Below are 16,728 nucleotides of genomic sequence, written 5' to 3' on the forward strand. Positions count from 1 at the left end.
TGGCAGTGCTGACAAGAAATCTAGGTTCCCCCCCCCCCATTCACACTCTAAACGTCCAAGAAACCCCACTAGGGTACAGACAGGCAGCTGCTGGACAGGATAGAAGGCTGGGTAAATCCGGTCCCGGCAGTGTTGGTGTGTTCACCAGTTTCCCAAGTAAGGAGACAGAAGTGCTGACTGTAAGCAGCAGTGCCGTTAGTAGTACTGTAGTCGTGTCCCTGTGATAGGAACAGGGCGCTCAATATAGGGGAAACGACATGATATTGGGCAGGAGAGCAATAACTCTGATGCTTACAGGAGCTGTCAGTCTGGTCTCAGCTCACTGGGATTGTCGCAGACATCCGCCGTTGCCGTTCAGCTGGTTAGTTTGCAGGAGAGCATTTGGAGCCCAGGAAGGTGATAAGATTAGCCTGGGAAGTCCACTGTTGTCGGAGCGGTACTATCCAATAGGTACGATGGTGCAGTGGGCACAGGAGGCAGTATAGCTGTGGGAGCCGGGGGTCAACAAATACAAGAAAGGGGTATGATTCTGCTCCACAGTGTAAGGGGGTCAGGCTGGGCACCTGGTAATGTATTGAGGAGGGGAACCCCGATGGTACCAGATATTAGATATATTATATTAGTATTTCCAATATGGCTGCATAGCCATGCCCCAAGTGGCCCTTTAATTTTTTACTTCTAAAAGCATGTTAATTTATCATTTTAGCTGAGCTGTGTTTGGTCCAAGTCAGTTAACAAAAGGGACGGTTAGTATCCCTGTCGCCTACACTCAGACATCCTGGAGCAATATTTGTGAATATGCAGTGTATAAATTCACTAGATATTTGTGTCTTATGAATAGCATGTAAGTCATAAGCTGCTGCACTTGCCGCCAATGAATGGAAGGCTACATTCCCATTAATATATGTGCCTCCTCTGTGTTTAGGCAGCAGCTACAAAACTCTGTAGGTTAGACTATATTTACAATGAAGGTATGTGTAGACATGTATAAATGTGGACTACTGATTATATTGCTGATGGATTGTAGGCTGATTGCAGTTACTGTTTAATGGCAAAATAACTGTCAAAGGATGATGTATTGTTTTGTTTTTCAGATATTCTCAGTTCTACAGCAAGGATGAATTTTGTCATTACAACATGTTTAACCACCACTTTTTTGGCGGAGAGGTACAAATTTCATGTGTTTTTGGAACGTATATAGAAAGTAAAATAGATGTTATAGGTGTGTTTAGCAAGAATCATCTGATCTGTCTGTTCTAAAATGAGATCACTGCCACATTCATGTCATGCATAGAAAAAACAACTTTGTATAGGAACTAACATATATAATATGTATGTAAGAAGTGGCTTCTTCTCTTTACACATAATTTATGCAATTATCTAAAGTACAAAAACTTTATACGTTTAATATCGTGATTTAATTTCTGCAGTTACACTTAATTTAGGATACTGAGAATATTATTTGTAATCAAATGGATTGATATTTTATTTGTTTTTTATTTTCTAATAACTAGACCAAGGAGAGTTCATCATAGTACAAAGAATTACTATTAAAAGAATATTAGCATACCTTACTGTGTACATAAATATGGTTTTCTTCCTCTTTATAAGGCCAGTCATCATGATTATTACAAGATTATTTTAGTATTGATATAGCATGGGCTTCTGGGAGGAACTGCCACATAGCAGCAAGTGCATTGACGTAAGAGAAAGTTACTGAGGTTGGAACACAGGGCTATTTGGATGAAGGTTATGAAAGCCTAGTTACAAAATGGTAAAAAGAAACCAATGCTGCAGTGCCATTCACTGACCTTGGCTCTCAGGTGATCCAGGATCCGTTCTGTTTGGTTCTTGGCTGTCTGATGTCCGTACATAGCATTCAAACGGAACATGGTATACAGCAAATGCAGACGCAGTTGGGGCTTGTCCTTCAAGAGGATTTCCTTGGGATGTATCAGGTCTTCTGTGCCAGACAGCCTTTATAGATTTCCGCAAAACTGATCTAACTACCCTGAATGTTCCAAATAGGGTGATAATACATTTAATCTATTAGTGCTGGCGGTTGGAGAGCTCTACAGTGATTTTTTTTTTTTTTTTTTTGTCCTTTTCACCATATATTGCCTGTAAAAGATATGCAATATGCAACTAAAAGAAAGCTATATGACCAGGGAAAAAATGCATGAGTGGTCTAAAAAATAAACTACATGTAATGAAATAATTATTTAGTAAAACTGCCACATGTCAAATCCAAAAAACTGTTACAGTTATTAAGGTTGTGGGAGTGTAAAATAACCCTCCCTAGTCATAAGCAAATTAAATTTCTCCCTTAACTAAGAAGCTTGTTGCACCTGTGCCAGTGATCGCTGACTTCAGTTAGTAAGAGATCTGTAATGTGTTACAGGCTGCCCGGGACACGTGTAAGAAGTTCTTACAGGAAGATAATGGTAAAGGAGTTATCATGGTGACTGATCCTCCTTTTGGCGGTTTAGTGGAACCACTGGCTTTCAGCTTTAAAAAAATAAGTGAAATGTGGAGGACATCGTCAACCACAGGTATGCTGAGTAGAAAACACCTGTTTCATTGTTCCATCTGTATTGATTTGGCCACCTTCTTTGTTTTTTAACTTCATTGTCTTGTTTGTTCTAAAATTTGTTCTTGCTTTATTTAGCTTCTTAGGAACACATATTCGTAACTATGTATAAACTATGTGTAAAGGAAAAAAAACAATCTGACACTGACTGATAGATGGCCTCATAGAGCACTTTCCACCCTACATACACAACGTTCCTCTATACATTCCCAGCAGATCGATGTAATCCCCATATGTTTTAATTTCACAACGTCCAATTTAATTCCAGATTGTATAAACTGCAGTATATCATGTGCAGGTTTGGCCTTTTGTCTACTATGCCTTTTTATCTACTATTAGGTTTATTGTCACCAGTCTTGCATGCAGCATTTCTAGCTGATTATTTCTAATCACTGATGCACTTTATCTGTGCAGATCAATAAATGGAGAAACAGATTCCATGAAGCCAGACCAACCATTTCACTCCATTACCCATGTCCCAATGTGTATTGCATGACTATCAATTATTTCAATACACGCTGAATTGCCTTCCATATCTAATCAGTCAATGCTCTCTGCCACTGGTGCCCATATGTACAGTATATGTTTTTCCTTCAGTGCTGAATGAGACAGGTTGGGGACAGGGAAAGGGAGGGTAAGGCTGCAGTGAGTGGTGCTGCCTGTGTAGTGGTAGTCAAACTTCACTTAGGTTATACACCCAAATGATCCAATTAGTGACCAATTACAAGCTGACGGTGCCACTGGGGAAAGGCTTCATGGGGCAAAGTAAGCAGCTGGTCACAGCAAGCAGACTACAGTATGAGTGGTTTGGTGGGTATATTATGGCACTAATTCTATAGCTGATATAATATGGCAGCAGTGATATTAATGGCCATTCATTTTACTTCCAGCAATTAACGCGTCATTACTAAGCCAGCCGCAGTAGCAGTGCCCAATAATACAGTAATAGTGCCCAGTATCAGCAGTTATAGTGCCCTGTAATGTGAACAATAGCACAGTAGTTAGCATTGCTTTCTCAGTGTGAAGATGCCGGGTTTTCTACCCACTTCATGCTGGCTGGCCACCCAGGCATGTCTTATTATGCCAGGAAAGCCTACCCAGTACCTTCTAGGGTTTGTATAGTCACTCAGGCAAATGCAGTTAGAAAAATACATTTATTGTAATAAAAACAACAGTAAGTAAATAAATACCAGGCAGGGTTACCACATTGAACATACAATGGTTTGCACAATGGCGCTCAGTAATTTGTCATACAAGGTGCAAACTAAATGGCAAAAAAACATATATTAAAATTCCCCATAGACGCTGTCAGGCCGTGGCCTCTTGAGGAGAACGAGAGTAGGCACTAACCGTTATTGACGCTACTGCACTAGCAGGTGCGGAGTCTAACGTACCCCTGGTATTCTCCAGGGACCCCCGCAAGGAGGTTTGGACTTTGCTGCACAAGGTACGCAGGTCGCGGTCCTGCTAGCCAGTTGCCGGTGTAGTGTAGAAGGGTCAGACGGTCCGGTTCAAGCCAAATCTGTCCCTGGTTGTATGAAGTGAATGAAAATAGTTCCATAAAATCTTTAAAGCAATCAATCCTCCGAATGAACAACACTCCCCTTCGAGTGGTTCCTTATATGCAGGGTCAAATTTCCACAGTGCTTTCCCCTCCCTGTACAAACCCCTCTTAAACATTGGTGGGTGCTAATCAGGGGGTTGGGGGAGTGGTTATGAGCTGTGCTTCTTTAGAAGCTACCCTGCTGGGTTGCAGACAAAATGTCTGGACTAGTCCCTTAGAGGCCAATGGCCTTTCCCAACTTCAAATATAAGATATGTCAGCCCCTCCTGAAATTAACCCCTTCCACTACGTTGTGATGTCACGGAGTCCCCAGCTGTTCCTTGCTTCTTGTAGAGAAAGGAGGGAGAATGAATATAGCCCCCTCACCTGTATCCTGGAATCTCAACCTTACCAATAACCCACCTGGCTTCACTTTAAGAACAATGAATAACAGCTTTACTGCAATATCAACAATATAATGTCCCCTTATCCACATGTAATTAGACACTGCAGTTGTACTCCGGTGAGCTGGGGAACAAAACCAGGGCTATAAAAAAGTACATGTTATAATCCATATATTCTGAGAAACGAGGGACAGGCTGGTTAAGGTGTTATCAAACTCGTTTCGTTGCACACAGCACTGGGGTCATGAGTTTAATTCCGACCAGAGCATTATCTGTGTGGAGTTTGTATGTTCATGTCTCCTGTGTGTATGTGTATTACCTCCGGTTTCCTCCCACATTCCAAAAACATACTGGTAGGTTCATTGGCTTCTGACAAAGAGAGAGAGAGAGAGTGTGTGTTTGTGGTGTTTAGATTGTAAGCTCTATTGGGACAGGAAGTAATGTGACTACATATGCTCTGCATATTGGCGCTATATAAACTATAATAATATAACCGTAATGCCCATTAGCAAGCAATCAGTAATAATGTACAATGATATATATCAGTGGAGATCCTCAATCGGTTTCATGTTAAATATTAATTAAATATATTCTTGTTCATATTTATTTACACAAAATAAAAACAAATGTAATGTGCGGCCCTTTGTAAGCTCCCAAAGTGTAGAAGGTTGCAGGTCGCAATGGAGCACACCCAGAAGACATCTATTCAGGTGAATGATCTGCTACACTAGAGAGCAGTAAAATATTTCTGTTACAGGAAATTGTAAAGTGCTGCCGATGTTTTGGATCTTCCCCTACTTCTTGGAGTCACGTATCCTGCAATGTTTTCCTGATTTCAGCATGTTGGATTATCAGGTAAGTGTCTCAATATTCTGCAGTACCCCCAACATGCCCTGGCAGCCTTTGGAGTTAATGAGATCCCCCTAATATATTTTTCCTATAGTAATAACTGTTGATTGACTGATAAACATAATGTCACTATTAAAGAGGATGTTCTGCACACCTGTAATCATATTTGCCAACTTTGGCAGAAAGATCTCCAGAAGGGGAGGTCTCGCTGCTGCGTCCTGGGGCGTGGTCATGTGAATTGTTTCTTTAGGCTCCGCACCTATGCTAAACTTTACCAATTTTGGCCTATGACAGCAGAGGGCGGGACGAGGATGCTGTGATTAGCCCTGCCCCCACACACTTTACTAACGAATCGGGCAGAATGCAGGAAGTTGCCTGGCAGTCCGGGAGAACTCCCAGACATTCTGTGAGAGTAGGCAGCTATGTCTGTAATGATTGCCCTATTCAAAGATATTGCAGCCCTACTTCTTACACGGAGAGATTTCATTATATAGACGTCATCATTTATTTATAAAGCGCCAGCAAATTCCGTAGCGCTTTACAATTGGGAACAAACATTATTAAAGCAATACTGGGTAAAATATACAGACAGAGAGGTAAGAGAACCCTGCTCGCAAGCTTACAATCTATGGGACAATGGGAGTTTGAAACACAAGGGTATGTGCTACATAATATTGCACATTGGACCAGCTAGAATGCAAAGGTAAAAGTACTGAGTGGGCTGTGTATGTACCAATGTTGGTCAGAGGGTTGTTGCCTTGCGTTAGCTGTGTAGACGGTGGTAATAGGGGAGATTAAGATGGTGGTTGAGGAATATCATAAGCTTGTCTGAAGAGGTGGGTTTTCGGAGAACGCTTGAAGGTTTGGAGACTAGAGGAAAGTCTTATTGTGCGAGGGAGGGAATTCCACAAAGTGGGTGCAGCCCGAAAAAAGTCCTGTAACCAAGAATGGGAGGATATGATGAGAGTGGAAGAGAGACGTAGATCTCGTGCAGAACGGAGGTGTCGAGTTGGGAGATATTTTGAGACCAGTGAGGAAATGTATGTCGGTGCAATTTTGTTGACAGCCTTATATGTTAGTAGAAGAATTTTATATTGGATTCGTTGAAATACAGGCAACCAATGTAGAGACTGACAGAGTGGCTCAGCAAAGGAAGAACGGTTTGCAAGGAAAATCAGTCTAGCCGCTGCGTGCATAATAGATTGTAGGGGTTCAAGTCTGACTTTGGGAAGACCAGTAAGGAGGGAATTGCAATAGTCGATGCGGGAGATGATGAGTGCATGAATTAATGTTTTTGCATTGTCTTGTGTGAGATATGTGCATATTCAGGAAATGTTCTTTAGATGTATGTAAAATGATTTAGAGTCAATGTGGGGAATAAACGACAGTTGTGAGTCAAGGATCACACCTAGGCAACGAGCTTGTGGGGTGAGATTTATGGTCATGTTATCAACATAAATAGAAATGTCAGGCAGGAAGCTTCTGTTTTTGGCTGGGGATATTATTAATTCAGTTTTTGAAAGAGATATAATGATTAAACTAGACTATATCACATAACATAGTTGCTTTTCAGAAATGAGTTGAGGTCATTGGAAACCCTGCAGTTCAAAATCTAATACTGAAAATTGTGGCATAAATGTGGATCTTGTATATTTTATTTCAGGTGGACTATGATAATCATACCCTGTACAAGCATGGGAAAACTGGAAGGAAACAATCGCCTGTCCGTATTTTCACCAGTATTTCCGCAGAATATATTGTACTTCCAGCAAGTGAGGGCTACAGGTACTACATGTCTGGCCGTGCCTTATGTTTATTTTAAAGTTAAGATAAACAGTACAAATAATTTCGTCACGAAAAAAATATAAATTGCAGAGAGGCATAGGGGTAAATTTATTAAGCTGCGAGTTTCCAGTGGCTTTGAAAAGTGGAGATGTTGCCTATAGCAACCAATCAGATTCTAGCTATCATTTATTTAGTACAGTCTACAAAATGATAGCTTGAATCTGATTGGTTGCTTAGGCAACATTTCGACTTTTTAAACCCGCTAGAAACTCGCAGCTTGATAAATTTATCCCACAGCTCCTGTATATAATGGAAAACAGCTAGTGGTAAAACTGAATGGATTTAAATAATGATTCTTAATGTATTTAAATCCAGAAATTTGTATTGTATACATTCTCCCTTTTTTGACCTCCTTTGAACACTGAGTGCTTTCTTTCTTATGTATATGTATTTTGGCTTTAAAAAAATATCCTGTCAATTAATGAAAAAAATACCGTTTGCTTAACAAAGCTAATTTCAAGCTTTAAAGCTTTAACCAGTGCTGACTATTATCTATTGCAAGTGGCTGCCTTTTTGAAAGTTTATTGTTTTTAAGTCAGAATGAGTTTTTCCTTAAAGATTAGCTCTTAAAAACTAACTCTACCTGTTCATTATATATTTGTAAAAGCCAGTGTGTAAGTTTATGTCCTAGTCCTTGTTTTCCTGGCTGCACCAGTCCTCCAATTGAATGAGGCTCACACAGGTCTGTTCAATTTCCTGCACCTGAGTTGAGAAAACTGTTCACAAGCAGGAGCAGTTAGCTCTGCCCAGCCCAATTCGATTGATTGGTGCCTAAATGAAGTCTCTGCAAGGAATAATGGGATATATGGTTTTTAGTCAGACCAGCTACAAAGCCCAGCGATAAAAGCTGTTTGTAGTACAGGCAGGAGTTAAAAAAAAGAAAACATAGGTATTATCTGACCTGCCAAACGCTGAATACCGATGCCTTGAAATGCTATTTGCGAGGGCTGTAGTAAGAAATGAGGTAGAAGCACAAGGTTATTCATTGAAGGACTTGCCATCACCACTGTATTGAGCTGCTCGCATCTAATGTGTCTTCGTTAAACACAGAGGCTGGCAAACGATTACCACCATTGCGACACGCAGTATTCCTGCAAAAGAAAAAACGAAAGAGTGAAAAAAAACGAAAGAAAATGAAACGGACTTACCTTGAACCCGACGCTAGAGATGACCGATGGAAAGAGCCATTCCGATGAAAGAACTGTGCGGCACTGAAATTTTAGCGTCAATGTGGGGACACCTAAGTGTTTAAACACTTAACCCCACATTGCCGCTTTAAATTTACATTGACAGACGTCGCGATGATGTAAAATTGCAGTGCCGCACAGTTCTTTCATCGGAATGGCTTACTGTCACCGTGCTGTTTCCATCAGTCATTTCCAGCGTCGGATTCAAGGTAAGTCTGTTTCATTTTCTTTCGTTTTTTTCACTCTTTCGGGTTTCTTTTGCAGGAATTCTGCGTGTCGGAATTCTTAGGATAGATATTTCGTACCCAACCCGGCATGCATAGTGTGCAGGGGGAGATGGGGAGGACAAACTGCACGTGGCATCTTCTTCTATTACTCATTTCACAGCGCATACAATGTTTTAAAGCCAATAGATGTTTACTTCCTGTATTTTGAGAAACCTCATCCAAAAGTTTCCATATAACAAATTCCATAATCCCATTAAAAAAAAAATATATATTTTTTTTTAGACTAAAAATGATCTTACCAAATCTTCCCATAATGTTTCTCACCGGCTGTAGAGTGGTTTTACCATTCTTTCTTATGTTAAATGAAACAAAATGTGTCAGCCTAATAAACTGCATTTAAATTGATCACTGGTTTGATTAGACTTCTAGGAAATTTGATTGATTGGTTGTCTTAAAATAAATCAGAACAACTTTTCAGATAATAATTATTATTAATTTGTAAGGTGCATAGTGCTCCGCAGCGCTGTACAGGACATGCATAAAACGGGGACATACAAGGCAGACAAAATAAATGCAGACATGAAAACAAAGGGTATGGAGGACCCTGCTCATTAGAGCTTTAATTCTAAGTGTAAGAGGGCACAGCTGATACAAGAGGAACAAATGTGGCTCAGAGTGAAGATTGGGACAGTTGGATGGTGCATTAGTGTGAGTAGTGTTATCTGGGATAAGGTAAGCTGTAAAAAAGAGATGGGTTTTCAGAGGGCGTCTAAAGATTTGAAGGCTGTGGGAAAGTCTGATTGAGCGTGGTAGGGAATTCCATAAGTGGGGAACAGCACGGGAGAAGTCTTGTAGGCGGGAGTGAGACGAGACAAGGCGCAGGTCAGAGGTAGATCTAAGAGGGCGGAAGGGAGAGTATTTTGATATGAGATTTGAGATGTATGAATGGGTGTTGCTAAGGACTTTGTAGGTAACGGTGAGTAATTTGAATTTGATTCTGGAGGACACAGGGAGCCAGTTTAGGGGTTTGCAAAGTGGTGCAGCAGATGTGGAGAGGTGAGAAAGGAAGATCAGTCTTGCACTATAAAACCCATCTATTATACACATACACTTTGTTTGAATGAAATTTTCATTTACAATTTCAGTTGAAATTTTTATTTCATTTGCTATTTGTCTATTTTAGGTACTGCTCAGCTTGTAAGAGATATGTATCTTCTGAAAACAAACACTGTGACCTCTGCAATTCTTGTACTTCTAAGGTAATAGATTGTGTTTTCATACAAATTAACATTCATATAGTAATATTGTTATACTGGAACTTATTCCTTTTGCAGCATTATTTGATGGTTCGTGCAGAAATCTGCATGGTGCTTACCTGCAGCAAATTCAATGATTACAACTCTACTTCCAGTGTTGGCTTTGCTCCTTTTTGAAAAGTATCCAGGCTGGGATTCCTGGAGTATACATGAAGCAGAGGAAATGCTTTGCTTGTACTAGTTGGTAGTAGGTGGGGTTTATCCAAAAACAAAATGAGAAGACTTGAGTTTTGAAGACAAGGTGTGAATGTAAAAACCATTGGCCTGCGTCATTACAGTTGTGTAAGCGTTAGTATGTGCAGAGTCTTGTGCTTTCATAAGGATAGTTACTGCCTTGCCTTCTTATAGGATAAAGTGGGTATCTAGGTCTCTTGCCTTTGTGATGGGCATTCATGACCTATACATCACAGACACCCCCTAGAGGGCATGTGGGGAAGATATTTTCAGTTATGAATAGACCTTTGAAAACAACTAATTTGAATTCTCCCATTCATGACATTCCAAGAAGTTACTGAATCTGATCTGTTGCCCATTATCATTTCCTTATAGGATGGTAGAGAATGGAAACACTGCCCTCTATGCAATAAATGTGTGAAGCCATGTAAGTAGCAATCAGCAAACATCCTCGCCTTACTAAAGATACTGCTGAAATACTATTGCGTTCAGTGTTACCCAGGTTTCGTATTGTAAACTACTAATAGGCCTGCCGTCTCTAAGCTAGCTCCACGTCAACCATTTTTAAATGCAAGAAAAATGGTGAAATCCCAAATAGCGCTTCACTTTTAACAGCTGCCCGCTGGAGTTCAAGGGGAATATACACAAAATTCCCAACAGATCATAAAATGTCAACAATAATATTTAGAAAACTTACAGGCGCTATTAAATATTCTCTATAAAGTAACAAAATAGAATGGAAAAATACTTAAATTGTATGCTGGTAATCCTCCAATTCTTATTTCTCACAGGTTGTTCATATAATCATAGAACAAAGAGAAAAGAGCAAAATAGTGTAATACAGTTGGAGGATTACCAGCATACAATTTAAATATTCTTCCATTCTATTTTGTTACTTTATAGAGAATATTTAATAGCGCCTGTAGGTTTTCTAAATATTATTGTTGACATTTTTAAATGCAGTTGCATGTGAATTTTCCATACTAGCTGCTTCAGCAATTCTACAAGCTTCTGCCAGTTATTGCATTGGTCACCGTCCAGAATACTGCTCCTCAGCTTCAAAGCCTTCAATGCTTATATCACCCTACCTTGTTCTACCCAAAAACTTACACCTTTCATCATTCCACTTACTCTCGCCTTAAGACATCTCCCATTCTGTACTTCTCCTGTGGAACACGCCTTTATCCTCCACGAGATGTCAGTCTGGCCACACACATGGCTAGATCCCCAGCAAAAATGACCCATTGGCCTGATATGACCACATATACAGCCCCAATATGAGCCCAACGTCCAATAATAATCCTAATATTATAGATCATATTTTCGAGTATATTCGTAAGGTGACCACTATAGTGCTGTGTATATGATCATGTTCAAATCACACTTAGCAGGCCCCAGTGTGATCAAGAAGTTCCGCCCATTTGATCCAGAATGGCTAGGTTTTGTGCGAGCGTGAATTTGGCCCATGTGTGCTATTATTAATCATGGAGCCAACATCATAACACAACAATATTTGTTTTGAAGTTTCTATATCCCCTAATTAAATTATTGCTTTTTTTGTTGTTTTTTTTTTTTAGCCTGGGCTCACTGCTCTTCTTGTGACCGCTGTGCTCTTAAAGATCATTCCTGTGGCAGTGTTGTGGACGGTTGTTTTCTTTGTGGAGGAAAAGGTCACAAACGCAGTAGCTGTCCTCGCCTCCATGTATCTGGGAACCACAAGAAGTGAGTTATGATGATGTTACATTGTGTGTCTGTAAACCCCTCAGCGCTGTATGTTATGTCAAGCGCTTTTTAATAAAATTCTGTTTTTTTTCCAGGATGAAAAATCGGAGTAAAAGAAATGTAAGGATAAACTTGAAGAAAACAATCCAGATTTCATCAGGTCAAAAGAAAGGCAAGAAGAATAAGAAACACCTGTCCAGAAAACTATAAAGAACCTCATCCATCTGCTGCTTTCCCTAATTACTCTCAACCGTCTGCACTTTTTTAGTGGAGTCAGCAGTTTACTTTCAAAGTAATTGGATACATTTTTCTATATGTTTGAACATTAAGGGCTAGATTTACTAAGCTGCAGGTTTGAAAAGGTGGGGATGTTGCCTATAGCAACCAATCCGATTCTAGCTGTCATTTTGTAGAAAGTACTAAATAAATGAAAGCTATAATCTGATTGGTTTGCCATAGGCAACATCCCCACTTTTTCAAACCCGCAGCTTAGTAAATCTAGCCCTAAATGTATTTTGCCACTCAGCCTACTCAAATGTAATCAATAAACTGGTTGTTTATGTTTGTGTTTAAATTCCTTTTGAATTATTATTATTATTATTATTATTATTATTATTATTATTATTATTATTATTCTAACATTTATATGGCGCCACAAAATTTCCGCAGATGACCATACAGGGTAAGATGTACAGAACAATAAACAAGTAAAACCAAGACTCCAATAGCATAGCTAGTACAGTGAAGTTGGTAGAGAAGAAGTGGTATAGAGTACTGCTCGTAAGTGCTTACATGATAAAGGGAGGGCAAACAGACTGCAGGCTCAAGGGAGTCAGTGGATGGGATCACGTGTAAGAGGGGCAAGTACCGGAACAGGGGTAGATAGAGGAGAACAAGCATGGAGATGGTTAGGTGGGTGGCTGGTAGGCTTTGAGGAACAGATAAGTTTTAAGTGCATGTTTGAAGGAGGGCAGATTAGGGGACAGTCAGAAGGAACATGGTAGGTCGTTCCAGTGGAGAGGAGCAGTCTAGGAGAAATCTTGGATTCTGGCGTGGGAAGAAGTGATCAGAGAGGAGGAGAGGCGACGGTCATTGGCCGATCGCAGGGAACAGGAGGGGGGGGGGGGGGGGGGGGGGGGGGGGGGGGGAGGGGAGTGTGAATGGAGAGGAGGTTGGAGGTGTAAGGGGCAGTGGAGAGTAAGCGGCAATCGACTAGGATATATGTTCGACTACCTAAATATGTGGATCACCTCTAAGGACAACAAAAGGGTAACTGCACCCAAGGCTAAAAATGTGGATGGAGATCAATTAATATAAAAACAAAATTGCACTTACTATAGATGTGACATTCTGTAGTTTACTACATAGCTGTAATAGTCCTATACTGTTTCATACAAACTGAGCAAGTTGAAGCCCCTCAGTATTACTCCTCTAAATTTTCTGTTGTGTGAAAGACATTTAGTGAATATAAAAAATTAATTTGCACTTACTGTGGAGGTGACATGTGCCAGAACCGGTGAGGTCCCAGACAGCTGTAACAAGCCCACTCCCCTCCTGCTTCCAACAGGCAAAGTGTGTGTAAATGCCCCTGTGAAGATACCGCGTTTATCTGGCCCAATGCTACCCACTTCACGCTGGCTGTCCACCCACGGGCGCCTTCCTATGCCAGGGAAGTCTACCCAGTACCTTCTAGGATTCGTATAGTCACTCAGGCAAATGCAGTTATAAAAATACAACAGTATATTTATTGTCATACAAACAACACTAGAATATTATGTACACACAGTAAATTAATGCCAGGCAGGTTTACCACATCATCTCTCCCTTACCCCACTAGTTTAAGGAGTTATAGTCACCTGGCTGTCTGATTCATGGATCTCTCTCAGCTGCATATATAAACTATATTAGAGAACGACAACTCACCTTATATCTTAGGTCTAATTTCCACATTATTTCTCCTCCCTAGGCAAACCTCTGGGTCTATTCTTAACCATTGGTCAGTGCAGGACTAGGGGGAGTTGGAGAGGGCAGTGAAGATGAGCTGTACTTCCACAGAAGCCCCCTGCTGGGATGCAGACAGAATGTCTGGACTAGTACAAAGGAGAACAATTGATACTAATTGGCTTCCCCTACTTCCAAGGATAAGGTAGCAGTGAACCCCTCCTAAAATGAACCCCTTATACTACTTTGTGATGTCACAGGGTCCCCAGCTGTTCCATGCTTCCTATAGAGGAAGGAGGGGGGAGAATGACTGCAGCTCCAGCCCTCTCACCTGTATCCTGGACACCACCTGATCTTTACCCATAACCCTCCTGGCTTCAGTTTAAGGACAATGAATAACATTACTGCAAGTCATCAATATATAATACACAATATACATATTTACATTGAACTACAATGTCCCCTTAACCACATGTAATTGGACAATGCAGTTGTAGTCTGGTGAACTGGGGAACAAAAGCAAGGGCTACATATATCTACATTATGTGAGAAACAGAATGGTCACAGGGTTATCGCACTCATTTCCACAAGCTTTAGATTGATATTTGTGAGTGTAAGATTATAAGGGAGGTAGGCCAGGAATCTACTGTGCAGTTATCTCTAACTGCCGTCTGCAAACCACCGGTGCTTTGATCGCTACCACGGCACTATCTGCGTGCAGTCTTTTATTCTTGTGTTTGTGTGAGTTTCCTCCATTCTCCTGCTTGTATGGACACAGCACAGTACCACTTATTCCTTCATTTGGCCTCTAGTACCATCTCTGTACCCTGACGATATGGAAAATTTACCCCTCACCCCTTCTTTATTATCTTGTGTGACTAACTGCCTCTCATTCCACATGAATGTCCCAGTACTACCTACAACATGTCCAAAATGGAGCTTATCATCTTCCTTCTCAGAGTCACAACCTCCCCTCAAATCCCCCTCTCGTCAATGACATCACAATTTCCTCCATCTCCCAAGCCCGCTGCCTTGTTTCCACCATTGTCTTTCTCAGTCTTGTCATCTACACTTTTGACATTTTGCTAGAATATGCCCAAGTTGTTACCAAAACTCTTATTCATTCTCTCATCTCCTGCCTCATCTACTGCAACCTCATCTTATCTGGCATTCCCCTCAAGCATCTATCCCCACATCAATCCATTCTAAATTCTGTGGCAAGACCGATTGTCCTATCTCACTGCTTCACATCCACCGCACCGATCTGCAAGTCACTACAGTGTCTCATTATATCCTCTAGAATCCAATTCAAATCACTCGCCATCACCTGCAAAGTACTCAACAAACTATCCCTTCATACATTTCAAACCTCATCTCAAAACACTCTCCCTCACACCAACTTATCTCTGCCTCTGACCTGCGCCTTGTCACAATCTGCCTCCTGCAGCTCCTGTCTGCCAAGAACTGTGTGGGACTTTTTGCCTTTATATGTATCCAGCTTGCAGTACCACTGTTCCACCAAAGGGGCCACTGTGGTACTTGGACTGCTCTCCTACCTGCCAGAACTTGGCTTGTTACTCCAGGATGCTTAGCACCTGTCCCTGGCCTATAAAAGCCTGCCTGTCCCAGCAGCTTTTGTCAGTTCATCTGTTGCTTTTACTGCTGCTGGTTTTCCTGTGTATGTATGCTGATTGATTTCCTGGTTTGACCTCTGCTTGGCTCCTTGTTTTGCATCTCCTCTTATGACCCAGAACCGGCTTTGTTGTGGCTTCTCTTCTGCCTTCTCCCTGGTATTAAAATGGACCATGTGGCTTTGACCCCTGGTTTGTTTGTCTTGCTTTACTGTGTCTGTATTCTACTGCACCATTAACAATCCAGTATCTACAGTCTTTGGCATATCCTGCTCCTGTATCTGCATTCCACTGCACCACTACATTCCAGCACCTACACTATGTGGCATACCCTGCTTCTGTGTCTGCAGTTGTTACACATCTGTGTCTGATCCAGACTCCTGGCTGTCTGCCTACCCGTGACGCATCTGGTGCCTCGTGCCCCCCCCCCCCCCCCCCCCCCCAAGTAACCTGCAATCCTGACACCTGTGACTCACCCGGTGCCTCCTGCCTCCCCATTTAACCTGCAGTCCTGACATCTGTGACTCTGTGCCTCCAGAGTAACCAAAGTATCCTGACACCTGTGGTTTCTTTGGATTCTCAGCACTGCCTCTTTGGACTATAACGCTATTGACCTACCTCTTCATCTGTGGCTTCTAGAGTAATCCTTGCTATAACTGCCATACTCTGCTAACTTGTATTTGATGCCTAACCATTTATTGCATCCCTAACCTGTGTAATAATAAACCACTTTCTTCCACTTACACTCTCTCAGTGGTCTTCATATTGGGAATCCTAACACGCCTCACCTCCTCTCTTATAAACAACTTTCGCTCCCATCAGGGCCTGATCAACCACTAGGCTGACCAGGCTGCAGCCTGGGTCGCTGGGTCCTGGGGGGCGCTGCACTGTGGGTATTTTTTATTTTTTATTTTTTTCATTCTTTTTTTTTCCGGGGTGGGGGAGGGGGGGGGGGGGGCTCGACGATCAAAAGCATTGGTGGTCAGTGTGGTTAGCAACACACAGCCAATCGCCAGGCTGCCTGTTGCTGTGCAGCAGACAGGAAGCAGGGCGTCTTCACTTCCTATCTGCTGATCTGAGGAGAGGAGCGACGCTGGCACAACTACAGGTAAGTGAAGGGGGGAACTGCCCTGCATATCTATAGGGAGGGGGGGGAACTGCCCTGCATATCTATAGGGAGGGGGGGGGAACTGCCCTGCATATCTATAGGGAGGGGGGGGGAACTGCCCTGCATATCTATAGGGAGGGGGGGGAACTGCCCTGCATATCTATAGGGAGGGGGGGGAACTGCCCTGCATA

The 16,728-nt window shown here is 41.7% G+C and overlaps 1 protein-coding gene across 1 annotated transcript in view; it reads left to right on the top strand.

Moving 5' to 3' along the window:
* The window catches only part of ZCCHC4 (zinc finger CCHC-type containing 4), a 24,800-nt gene extending 12,529 nt beyond the window's left edge, over positions 1 to 12,271 (top strand). Inside the window, exons 6-13 of the mRNA XM_075194749.1 lie at positions 1,095 to 1,167; positions 2,402 to 2,552; positions 5,295 to 5,392; positions 7,050 to 7,171; positions 9,829 to 9,904; positions 10,511 to 10,562; positions 11,713 to 11,857; positions 11,953 to 12,271. Coding sequence (XP_075050850.1) covers positions 1,095 to 1,167; positions 2,402 to 2,552; positions 5,295 to 5,392; positions 7,050 to 7,171; positions 9,829 to 9,904; positions 10,511 to 10,562; positions 11,713 to 11,857; positions 11,953 to 12,067 — 832 coding nt within the window. The 3' untranslated portion in view covers positions 12,068 to 12,271. The remainder of the gene's footprint in view (positions 1 to 1,094; positions 1,168 to 2,401; positions 2,553 to 5,294; positions 5,393 to 7,049; positions 7,172 to 9,828; positions 9,905 to 10,510; positions 10,563 to 11,712; positions 11,858 to 11,952) is intronic.
* The last annotated feature ends 4,457 nt before the right edge of the window (positions 12,272 to 16,728 follow it).

Source organism: Mixophyes fleayi, chromosome 1 (genome assembly GCF_038048845.1).
Source record: "Mixophyes fleayi isolate aMixFle1 chromosome 1, aMixFle1.hap1, whole genome shotgun sequence".
NCBI lineage: Eukaryota > Metazoa > Chordata > Amphibia > Anura > Limnodynastidae > Mixophyes > Mixophyes fleayi.